The 13,307-nt window shown below is 38.7% G+C and overlaps 1 protein-coding gene across 2 annotated transcripts in view; it reads right to left on the bottom strand.

The window, feature by feature from the left end:
- LOC130915755 (cGMP-inhibited 3',5'-cyclic phosphodiesterase 3A-like) overlaps positions 1–13,307 on the bottom strand; it is a 144,515-nt gene that overhangs the window by 24,034 nt on the left and 107,174 nt on the right. For both annotated transcript variants that reach the window (XM_057835784.1, XM_057835783.1), the window contains exon 3: positions 5,129–5,389. In XM_057835784.1, coding sequence (XP_057691767.1) covers positions 5,129–5,389 — 261 coding nt within the window. The remainder of the gene's footprint in view (positions 1–5,128; positions 5,390–13,307) is intronic.

Here is a 13,307-nt window from a genome sequence, read left to right as displayed (position 1 = left end):
CTCAGACCTAAAACTTGATAGCCGTCTAAAGTTCGTCACTAAATCTACCTATTTCCACCTAAAAAATGTAACCAGAATTAAGGGGCTTCTGATGAAAGAAGACATGGAAAAAACTCATGCATGCATTCATTTTCAGTAAATTGGACTATTGCAGCGGTACATTTACAGTAGGAGTGGGAACCTCTTGGTACCTCACGATACGATACGATTTGTGATACAAAGCTCACGTTAACGATGATGTGACGATATGGCGATACAACGATTATGGATACAATGGTCAGGAAATCATTTTAGGACATTCTACAAACAACTAATAAAAAGAAAAACAAGCTTCTGCTGTGAATTGGAATGAGTTTAACCAATGTTCATTCGCTGCCATCCCTCCCACTTCAAACGGAATGAACGTCTATGGCTGTCAGTGGCAGCCAATGCCAGGCAATGAGGTAATTTTGGGCCATTTAAGGTCATTTACCTGTTGATTTTCAGTTACTTCCTGCTGATTTTGGGGTACTTTATGGGTCACTTCCTGTTTATTTTGAGTGACAGAACAGGAAGTGACCTTAGAATCACCCAAATGAATAGGCAGTGACTCAAACTCAACAAGATATGACTTGTAAATGCCCTAAAATGAACCGCAAGTGACCTGTAAGTGCCCTGAAAATCAGACAGAATGACTGTGAATGCTCTGGTTTCGAATGAACGAACGTTTTTAGTTTAAATGGATTGGGCGTCAAGCACCATCAATGCAGCCTTACTGTTAACTGAGACACTATTATCGTGGAAGATTTTAGTAGCAAATTGTTTGTTCGTTTTTATTTTTTTAGAAATTGACACCTTTTTAAAACGATATCTCGATTCTTGGCAGGAGCATATAGATAACATTTTGGGATACAAAACATCACGATATATCCCCATTTCGATTTTTGTTACACCCCTAATTTACAGGTCTTAATAAAAAAATCAGTCAGGAAGCTGCACCTAATACAGAATGCTGCTGCCAGAATCTTACAAATACAAGGAAACTAGACCACATTACACCGGTTTTGAAATTGTTACACTAGCTTCCAGTGAGTCAAAGGATGGAGTGTAAAAATACTACTGCTCATCTACAAAACACTTAATGGCCTTGGAACAAAATACATGCTTGACTTGTTGGATCCCGATGAAGCATCTAGACCCCTAAGGTTGTCTGGAACCGGTCTCCTGTATGTTCCAAGAGCAAGGAACAAGCAGGCTGAGGCAGCATTTAGTTATTATGCTCCTCACCTCTGGAACAAGTTACCTGAAGGTAGAGGTGCACGATATTTATCAGTCCGATAATTATAGGTCCGAAAAATAGGAATTATGACGTCATCCCAATAAATCCGATAACAATATGTTATCGGGCCTATTAATAATATTTTTGGGACTGTGTCGGATTGGGATGTATGCATTTGTTTCCACTCCTGTTTTGCCAGTATGCAAAGTTTTGTTACTGTTCTAGAGTCCATATTTTTCCTTCACTGAGTTATAAACCTTACAATGGCAATTAGCAAATGTTTGCATTTTACAGTGTTATGTTAAGTTCTTAAGAGGCCTTTTGGTTATTGATAGGCTTGCTGTTCTATAATTGCCAGGTTAAGAAAGTTGTTTCATGGACCAAGACCACAAAAGTCTCCTCTCCTGTTGCACCAAATGTTTTATCTGCTGACAAAGCACAATACCTGTTGGGTTTATGTTTGTTTTAGATCAGTGCTCATTGCTCAGGGGAACACATCGTCAATGATATTGACTGATTGATTGTGATTGACTCAAATTATATTTATTTGAAAATATTAATATGGGCACTTTATTTGAAGTCAAAACTCTTCTTGTCTTTGTTCATTATAATAATGTTCATGTCATCATGAAAATTCTGGTTCGGTCAAAGGCAAATGCTATGCTGAATCAACCGCTAGTATTTTTGACCTACAGGTGTTCAACATGGATATCGTGCACCCCTACCTGAAGGTCTCAAATGTGCTCAAACGGTCCTTTAAATCCAGGCTAAAAACGCTTTTATTTATTACAGCATATTCATAACTGTCTATAAATTTTAAATTCAAACTACAATGGGGCAAATAAGTATTTAGTCACCCACCAATTGTGCAAGTTCTCCTACTTGAGAAGATTAGAGAGGCCTGTAATTGTCAACATGGGTAAACCTCAACCATGAGAGACAGAATGTGGAAAAAAAACAGAAAATAACATTTTTAAAGAATTTATTTCCAAATTACAGTGGACAATAAGTATTTGGTCACCTACAAACAAGCAAGATTTCTGGCTGTCAAAGAGGTCCAACTTCTTCTAACGAGGTCTAACGAGGCTCCACTCGTTACCTGTATTAATGGCACCTGTTTCAAGTCATTATCGCTATAAAAGACACTTGTCCACACTCTCAGTCAGTCACACTCCAAACTCCACTATGGCCACGACCAAAGAGCTGTCGAAGGACACCAGAGACAAAATTGTAGACCTGCACCAGGCTGTGAAGACTGAATCTGCAATAGGTAAAACGCTTGGTGTAAAGAAATCAACTGTGGGAGCAATTATTAGAAAATGGAAGACATACAAGACCACTGATAATCTCCCTCGATCTGGGGCTCCATGCAAGATCTCACCCTGTGGCGTCAAAATGATAACAAGAACGGTGATCCCAGAATCACATGGGGGGACCTAGTGAATGACCTACAGAGAGCTGGGACCACAGTAACAAAGGCTACTCTCAGTAACACAATGCGCTGCCAGGGACTCAAATCCTGCACTGCCAGACGTGTCCCCCTGCTGAAGCCAGTACACGTCCAGGCCCGTTTGCGGTTCGCTAGAGAGCATTTGGATGATCCAGAAGAGGACTGGGAGAATGTGTTATGGTCAGATGAAACCAAAATAGAACTTTTTGGTAGAAACACAGGTTCTCGTGTTTGGAGGAGAAAGAATACTGAATTGCATCCGAAGAACACCATACCCACTGTGAATCATGGTAGTGGAAGCAGCATGCTTTGGTGATGATTTTTCTGCAAAGGGACAAGGACGATTGATTTATGTAAAGGAAAGAATGAATGGGGCCATGTATCGAGAGATTTTGAGTGAAAATCCCCTTTCATCAGCAAGGGCATTGAAGATGAGACGTGGCTGGGTCTTTCAGCGTGACAATGATCCCAAACACTCAGCCAGGGCAACAAAAGAGTGGCTTCGTAAGAAGCATTTCAATGTCCTGGAGTAGCCTAGCCAGTCTCCAGATCTCAACCCAATAGAAAATCTGTGGAGGGAGTTTAAAGTCCGTGTTGCCAAACGACAGCCCCAAAACATTACTGCTCTAGAGGAGATCTGCATGGAGGAAGGGGCCAAAATACCAGCAACAGTGTGTGAAAAACTTGTGAAGAGTTACAGAAAACGTTTGGCCTCCGTTATTGCCAACAAAGGGTACATAACAAAGTATTGAGATGAACTTTGACCAAATACTTATTTTCCACCATGATTTGCAAATACATTATTTAAAAAAATGAAACAATGTGATTTTCAGTTTTTTTTCCCACATTCTGTCTCTCATGGTTGAGGTTTACCCATGTTGACAATTACAGGCCTCTCTAATATTTTCAAGTGGGAGAACTTGCGGAATTAGTGGTTGACTAAATACTTATTTGCCCCACTGTATTTGCTTTTTATTCATTTTCAATTTCAATTTCAATTTATTCACACACACATTCATATTTACAATGTGTACTTCATATCAATGCTGAGCCAAGATTTTGTGTGCGGCAGGTCTCCTTAAGAAGCTACTAAAAGCTTATAGTCAGGAGCCCGCAGTCTTCTCATACAAAACATACTAATGAACAACAACAAACTGTACACTGTATTTTCTGCTATATATCCATTTCTGATTTCAATTATTATTAGTTTTCATTCTTAATGAGATTTTTACATATAATTTTATTTCCTGTTTCAATTGTCTTTGTTTTAACTTTCTTTTGATTTAACCCTTTATTTCAAAATGTATCACATGTGATACACCTAAAATTTCATGATTTTGAGAGTAATTCAGAATTTTGACATTTCTTTTTGAAAAAAAAAAAAGATGGCTTCAAGTCAACACATGCATCTGCAGGTTTCATGAGAAAAAAAACCAGGATTTAGCTCAGGTTATAGATATTAGAGCGTTCATTACACATATTCATTTGGACATTTCTTATTTACAAATTTGAAAAAAAAGTTTCATTCGGACCTTATTTTTTCAAATTTTGGGATTCTCTGATAATTGCTTCATGTTGCAGGTCTTTAAGGTTTAATGTGATTTTTACGAATCCTTTTATCTCTGCCCGTGGATTTTCATGTGATGTAAAGCACTTTGAATTGCCTTGTGTTGAATTGTACTATACAAATACATTTGCCTTGCCTTGAAATGGAGGTGTCATATCAGAAAGTATGTTTGTTTTTGTTGTATATCCTGTTGAAAAAAAGTGCTTAAAAAGCCAACATTGTGATGACTGACTTGCTGACCTGCTTCCTTCTGCCCACCCCTTTACACAGACTGAGCTGGACTTGGTGACTTAGGTGAGTCGTAAAAAGTGCAGACTCACGAGCAGTCAGAGTTCAAGCAGTCAAAAAGTCTAGACAACCCTCTGCCAAAAGACAGCCAGGATGGGCGTTGCCTTCAAAAGCACACTTAAAGATATCCAAAGAAGTGCAATGTACATCCATGCACACTGCATTCAGCACCACGTTGCCCTTCTCTCTTCTACAATACAGACACACGCACACATGTCTGACTTGGGCACATCTGTCATGTTGACACAGCTGTGGCCATGAAAGGGAGAAGCAAGTAGACGTGCTCTATTTTTTTTCACTCAACTCTAAGAAAACACACTCCTTTATTCGATGCTAAAAGGTCTGAGAGGCAGCAGCAGCCATTAGTGGCAAGACGGGCTCAAAGATTAACATGTGTGTCGAACGATTTGTGCCCTTTAAATCATTTCGGCCGTAATAAGGTGGACCGTAGTTCCATCTAAGGGTAATTTCACACACTTCCCAAAGACAACTGTAGGGTTTGACATTTGGGCCGAGTGCTCTCATCATGATTTGCACCACATGTTGCCTGTGCGAATTCCCTTACTTTATGGATGGATGTCTTCTCTCCTTTCTCCGGTCCCTCCTCGGAGTCGGAGCAGACGTAGGCGTCCGATGGGTTGAGCAAGGGGGCGGGGCGGGGCCGGTGGAGTGGCTGGAAGGTGAGCTGGGTTGTGAGCAGGCTGCTGACAGCCCGCAGTGAGGTGCAAGTGTTGGAGGGCAATGAGGGGTCAGCCAGCAAGTCTGTGATCAGTCCGTGTGCTTCTCCCATTACGGCAATGTCCACCATGACGCTTGTGCCGGACGACTGGAAGGGAGAAAAACACAATGACAGTGAGATTGGCAATGTTTGAGCAATCCATTTTTCTGAAGTCATAAAAGTGTCTTGTTAAATGTCCTGTTGCAACCAGAGGTGAAATTAATTCATATCAAAATTATTCAAACATACCTTTTAACACATTCATTGTTATTGACAGCAATAGACATCTAATCCAGTTGAACTGGGATGGCAGACCTCCCAATTCAAATGGATTGGTTGCATATCACCGACAATGGCAACCAACGAGTTAATATCTATTTCATGCAATTATATTATATTTTCCCAAATTTATTGTCTTTTTACTTTTACTTTCTTTTGGCTGCACGGCTTCCAATACAGATATACCGTATTCAGATATTTTTGTGTGTGTCCATTCAGAATTCCCTCTCTAATTTACACAGTACAGTATGTACTGATAAGTAAATCCAATCTCCCCTAGGAATTCAGAAGCAGAAGTTCTGCCCGATGTGACTGGAACAATAATGAATGAAAAAAAACAAGATAAAATTGAAAAATCAGTTTTTGTAAATGGAAAAAGGGATTTAGAAAAAAAAAGTGCTAACTAATTGAAACTAAATGTTACATTTAAAAATGCACAAAAACTAACTACAGTATAAATATGGCAAAACTACCTTTTTTTTTTTTTTTTCTTTTTTTTTGCGTTTGTCAATTTCATTCTAAGTATTTAAGGTTGATTCTAGATGTTTTTATTCCTGATTTTGGACATTTTAAATCTTGCTCACTAGAAATAAGACAAATTGAAAAAAAAAATAGTATAAATTAGTAATGGAGGATGATAAAAATGAACAGACTCTTTATAAAAACTATTTAAAACGAACTGAATTAGCAAAAAAGGCACTGTGGATGAATGGTTAGCACATTCGCCTTACAGTTCTGAACTCAAGGTTCCAATCCCGGGCTCTGGCCTCCCTATGTGCAAGTTTGAATGTTCTCCCGGTGACTGCGTGGGTTTTCTCTGGGTACTCTGGTTTCATCCCATTTCCTAAATACATGCATGGTAAGTTGAATATTCCATTTTTTATTCCTTGTGCCCTGCAATTGGATTCAGGGTGGACCTCGTCTAGTACACCCTGATAGCTGGAATAGACTCCAGCACCCCCGCGACCCTCGGGAGGATAAGCGGCACAGAAGCTGAATGAATGAATGAATTTGAAAATTAAAAGTGTTTACAAAACTGTTTAAAAAAAAAACAGCTATTTAAATGTGCCCCACAGCTAACATCAGTATTTTTTGGTTGGAATTGGTTGGTGAAAACAAAACTGAGAAAATAAAACTCCCAAAGTGCTCCCAAAACGTTTGTCAAAAATGTCATGATCATATGAAAAACTAAATTCAAGAGGGAACCAAAATGTCAGTAATCTGCCAACTACGTAGTTTTACTACACAGTAGCTTTACCTAATTTCCTTTCCTTTTAATTATTTATTCAATTATCGTCTAAATAGGGTGATGTACAAGTAGTCTTTCACAGAAGTCTGGGTGGACACGCATGTTGATTTTAGACCAAACAAAATCAGGTTGAAGCGTGTTCACCCCATATGTGTGCTGATGTTGAATGAATGGGCTCATTAGCAACGTCCAAGCAAAACGACACAGTGTTACTGTATTCCTCCCAATGTAACAAGGAACTTTCGAATCTGCCTGACTGTCTGCCCAGTAGCTTTGGACTGAGCCGTCAAAGTGAAAAGTTCACAACCTTCTAATTGAACAACCACACGTGATCTCGGGCCAGTCAGTGAATTGAACCACCAGACTTGATATTTGTCGTTTTGCCCTGTTATTAGATTTTCTCGCCTCCAATGCGAAATTCCCTTTTTCATCAGCTGCTGGAAAGCCATGGATTAAAAAAAAGCATATGTTTATGCTGTTTTAAATTTCCTGGAGCTAGCTTGAACATGACACGTGTATGAGTTTTCTCCTTTCAGCCCCAACATGTGGAAGTATTTCGCCTTTTAGTTTCCCTTCTCCTATCTGATAAATCAGAGTACTATAGTATAAACGTTCCATTCTAGTGTGCAGTACTTGCTATATTGTCGAGTCCAAAAAGCTTGTACTATAGCCACACCCTTAAACTCCCTTTAATGCATGCTGTCAACACCAGATAGAAAAAAAAAGTTTTGCTTGGGTTATTTAATTCCCAATTTAAATGGTTACAAAGGGGCATGGCTGCTGTACAACATCTGTTTGGAAAAAGAAAACAAGGACCCCTGGCGAGTCTCAAATCTTCACACGGTCTTGCATGCACACATCATCTACAAAAAAATCCTGTGAATTTTACAGATTATGAAAGGTTCCACACCTTTCCATAATCAGTCAAATTTACAGTTCAACCAAAAAGAAAAAGTTACTGTCCATCACAATACGAAATGACTGAAAATTTCCTAATTATCATTTAAAAAGATAAACACAAGTATATACTTTTACTTGTTTTTGTGAAAACCTCAGCATTAGAAAGGAGATAGTGATAATAACCATAAAATGGAATCTACTCTGACAATATGAGATATATATACAATTGCGATCGATTCAATGATCTGAGAATAAAACTACATAATGAACATAATGACAATATTGAAAGGCATGTAACTTACAATAAAAAAGATTTCAATCAAAAACCAAATAAAGACAAAACGGTATGAAACAATTGAAAGTAACTATATAGCTGGATTTTAAATGTCATTATTAAAAAAAAATTATGCATGCAAATGATGAATCATAACTATATTGTATTGGGGTACTGTATTGAAATAGCAGTCTGTATTATGTTAAATGCTATTCTATCTTATATAGGGCTTTGTTTCATAGCGAGAAAGAAAGACATAAAACCTGACATACAGTACATAGCTTTGCTGAACTCTCAAAATGGTACTTGGTGCCTGTAAAAGTGGTGTTCAGCTTCCTTTTTATTCCTGCAGAGCGCCCAAAACATTGCCATGAAAATTGAAAGCAATCCATTAGATATTATATTAAAAACCCTAATTGCATTGTTCTTGTCCTGCTTTGTACGTAATTTTTCATTTATTTGTAAATGGGTCATTCTGGCTACTGAAAATGAGATACTGATAACAAAGTATTTTCCAATGAATCAAGAATATGACACATTTGTGTCCTCGACTCCTAACTGACATCATGAATAAATCTGAAACAGATTAAAAATTTTAGTAATATAATCCTATTATTTTAACTATTTCCTGCAATTTTTGATAATCATCATTCATCATTTTATTTGCTGTGTAAACCTTTTCGACATATCTTTAAAACAAAGAAAAAAAAAAACAGTTATCACAATGTTTTATTTCTAGGTTTCAGGAGGTACAGAACAATTCTTTGACTTTTCTTGGATGTACATCAATTTAATGTTTGTAACTTTTCCGAACAGGTTATGAACCACACATAAATCACTGCTGTTTTCTGGAAAAACACTCTTTTATTGCGAAATATTTGGATTGATATGACAAAGGAGTGGGAGTGTGTGAGTAGAGAGTGAGAATTGATTGATGCTTGAGGGTGATATTCGGCTTTGTTGACATGAAACGTTTAAACCGTGAACAAGTATCAATAAACACTGTTTTATGATCAGCTAACCGCCAAGTCAAACACGACGCAATGCGTGAACATTCTGTTGTGACATGGTTAAATGATGGCGGCCTGTGCGATGAAGATTTTTTTTTACTGGCCGTGTGAACTGTTGGACGAGTGCGTCATTAGGCGTGCGGTGGATGAACGCCCAGATTAAGGCCCGTGCACTCAGGAGCCAAGGCTAGTCAAAACAAATCAGCAGTCACATCTGAAGCCTTGTTTGTGTGCACTCGCAGCTTTTGCACACTCGTGGCTGTGAATTTACATACGCCTTTGTGCACACAAGTTCACAATAGTGAAAATGACTTTTACATTCATGAAAATGCATCTACAGTTGAAGCCAGAGGTTTACTTACACTGTGCAAAACCAAACATTTCATTTTTTGTCTCACTGTCTAAAGTAAAATCAGACTAAACCTCTCCTGTTACCGAAATTATTAAATTTTGCAAAATAATTATAAAAAGAATTTCTTTGAGAATGGTATATAATTTTCTTGAAGGTCAAACGATTACATTTTTTTTTTTTTTTTTAGTATCGTGTAGCATTTCTTAACCCTGCGTCTTACTGTATTGTCAAGTGCGGTTTATATGTTGATTTTTACAGGATAATGAGTGTTTTGGAGTGAAAATCCCTGCGGTCAATAGTCCAGTACGGTTAATTAATTAACAAATATCATTTTCTTGCAAAAATTGGTGGGTGCAGTGCTAGTAAGGCGCACGTTATGGTTCAAAAATTACAGTAGTGAAAAAAATTTACGCATTTTATAGGCAGGTTAGTACAAACATAGAAGCTTTCAACACCATTGAACCTTTGTCCTGATAATCTGGTTACTCTGGCGGTCGCATTAGCCTGGCTAGCAGCTACAAAAGTAGAGAAATCGGATACATGAGCATGTTTCATTTAAAAAATATACCCTGATTACAAAAATGTGGGTTTGTGCAGAAGTATCTATTATGTTGGTTTATGTTATGTTTAAATAATTCACCCATAAAACTAAGGGTTGTGAGGATGTTCCGAGTGTGGTTGTTAAGCAGTGCTTCCAGTTTTCCGTTTCCTGTTCTGTGTTACATCTCCTTCAGCACGACTTAAAAATAAGTTAAATATTAAGCTAAATAAGTTATTTCCTCACTTCCGAAACAATTGTGGAGAAACTTGTGCTAATAAGATCTCTATTTATCATACATAACATTTCATATGTGTGCATATAATTTGATTCAATCATACAGGAACCACTGCCATTGAGAGTTATAGACATCTCGTCCATTTTGACTGGGAGGGTTAGCAGCGATCGTTCGATGCCAAGCCGCCTGTCAAACTGAATTGGTCGTCTATTGCCTTCAATTGCAGTGAAACATGATCACTCAATTCCATCCATCCCAATTTAAATGGATTTGATGTCAGTGGCAGTGAATGAGTTAAAATCCTTTTCAATTAAAAAAAAAAAAAAAAAGAACGGAATGGCAAAGTTGCCATTTTTGATGGTATGCAGAATCTGACGGAACACCGGCCCAGTGACATTTAAGTGAGTTTTACGAGCAGGTCATTACGGACGCGGATTAGAAATTGAATATGAAAAAGAACCTGGCAGTTTCAGTGTTAAAGTGGATTACATAATTGCTGTCTGTGGTTCTATATTGACTGTCAATAATAAAGAAAGAAAAAAAAAAAACACGCCCTTTTGCATCCAAACCTCAACAATATACAGGACAGGTCAAGTGTGTTTAGCTAATGAGATGAAAAAACACAGTTCAGCGTGTGGGCGTAGCATGTCAGATGGCTAAAGTTACCCTGCTGGGCAGCGACAACCATAATAGCTGCATTGTCTGTAATTAAAGATGCACCGATACCGAGACTAGTATTGGCAGGGGGCGCCGATCCGGCCCGAAATGGTGGTATCGGTATCGGCGAGTACCAACAAAGACGGTGCCAATACCATTTACCGGTCCATTTTTTTCCTCCTGGCGCTCACTACACTCTGTCTCTGTGTTGTGTGATGACACGTGAACACCAAGCAGCTATCGCTATTGGCCTGATCCAGACCAATGACAAGGCCGCTTTTTTATATGGAGGAAAAACAAACCAGGAGAAATGGCGGCGGTCGGGAAATATTTCAAAATAGAAATCCCGTCGATTAAAATCAATGGCTGCATGCAAGATTTGTGGCCTGAAAGTTTCTAGATGTGGAGTTAAATCGCCAGTTTCAATACCTCGAACCTGATTAAACATTTGAAGACGAAACATGAACGAACACAACGAGTTTGAGCCTGCAAGAGCAGGACTGCTATCCAGAGGAAGGGCGCTGGACCGGAGCAACAAAGTCTGGTCAGTTCACTACGTCAACTTTACTTTTATTGTCTTTTACTGAAAAAAATGCTGCAGTAATTTGGGAACTGTTTCCAAAGTAGGGTTGCCATCTTTCAGAAATAGAAATAAGGGACTCCCCCCTCCCGAAAAAAGGAGGCTAATAGAGAGACGGGATGCTGTGGTCAATTATTATTATTTATAATTGTTAGCGTCCGCAAATGCGGAAACAAGGTTGGACCTCGAAGCAGACAACAAGCGGGGGATATGTACAAGGGTTTAATGATTGCAAACAAAAATAACACGCGATCGCAGGATAGTAGAAATAACAAAAGGAGGTTGTGACAGCTGGTTGACGGAGCTCAATACTACAAACTCGAAGGTTACTAAGACGATAGCATCGAGCCAAAAAGCCAAAATAAAAACACTCAAATACCTGCACAGGGTAGAGGTTACAAACGAGTGCAGCACACTAACAGAAAAAACCTAATGCAGGGGCGTAACAAGCAAATGTAGGGAGACTATAGTGCGAGATGTCAAATGGCGATCAGCAAGGCAAATATCTCGGCAGCCTTCTCTGAGATCACCCGTGCTTAAATGCTCCGTTGATGAGCCTGCATTGGATTAAGGTGCGACGTCAGGAACGCCCCCACTACCAGCCCAGCAACAAAACACAATCTAACCAGCAGCAGAATGTGACAATAATTTCATGAAAGTTGCACTGTTTGGCCTTTGAGAGGTTTAAAAAAGTTTATTCAGTTCATTCAGTTTATTATTATGAATTTATTTTTACTTTCTTACTGTTGGTCTAGTATTATACTTTGTACTAGTCTTTTTCCTATTTTGCAAAGGTAAGCAACAACCTGACAAAGCCTTGATAGCAATGATTTCACATCCAATTATGTAGCTCTTTAGAAAAAAAGAAGAAAAAAAATATATATATAAACGGGGTGGTATCGGTATGGTATCGGTATTGGCCGATACTGCACAGCCAGGTATCGGTATCGGGGCCAAAAAATGGTATCGGTGCAACACTATCTGTAATAACAGAAACGTCTTTTTTTGTTGCATTTATTTACAGCACCGCTTAGCAGCTCAACTATACAGTATTAACTAGAAACTGCAATTTCTGGAGAAATTACTCTGGGTCTTTGCTCTGTGGAGATACAGATCTTAGCCCAGCCTAGATTGTCCTGTTGATTTGGGGACATTTGGGGGGTGTCACTTCCTGTTGATTTGGGGACATTTTGGAGGTGTCACTTCCTGTTGATTTGGGGACATTTTGGGGGCATCACTTCCTGTTGATTTGGGGACATTCTGGGGGCGTGGCCTGTCAAATCAGGTCATTTGGGGGCGTGTCCTAATGATATCTGGTCATTTCCTGTTGATTTGGTGACGTTTTTTTTTTTTTCCCAATGAAAATGAATGGGAAAAAATTTGGACATCCATGGCCGTTAATGGCATCGACTTACAAAGGCGCCAATGGAATCCTAGTACCTTGGCATCAATAGAATGAACAAACATGTCCGTCAATGGCATTAAACAAAGTAAATGCCATTAAAATGATTGGGAAATTTGGAAGTCCATGTCCATCAATGGCATGACCCTCCATAAGCGTCAGTGGAATCGGGGACATTTGGGGGACATGTCCCATTGATATCTGGTCATTTCCTTTTGAATGGGGACATTGGATTTTTTGCCATTGAAAATGAATGGGAAAAAATTTGGACGTCCATGGTCGTCATGGCATCGACATCCATATGCGTCAATGGAATCCAAGTACATTGGCATAAATAGAAATGACATACATGGCCGTCAATGGCATCTGTTTAAATTGGCCTCAATGCAAAGTTAATGCCATTGGAAATTAATGAGAAATTTGGACGTCCATGGCGTTACATATGCCTCAATGGAATCCGAATACATTGGCATAAATAAATCCGACATACATGGGCATCAATGCAATGTAAATTTCATTGGAAATTCCATTGAAAGTGAATGGGGAA

This window comes from Corythoichthys intestinalis, chromosome 5 (genome assembly GCF_030265065.1).
Source record: "Corythoichthys intestinalis isolate RoL2023-P3 chromosome 5, ASM3026506v1, whole genome shotgun sequence".
NCBI lineage: Eukaryota > Metazoa > Chordata > Actinopteri > Syngnathiformes > Syngnathidae > Corythoichthys > Corythoichthys intestinalis.
Note: the sequence above shows the minus strand (reverse complement) of the source record. Positions and strands in the feature narration are given on the sequence as shown.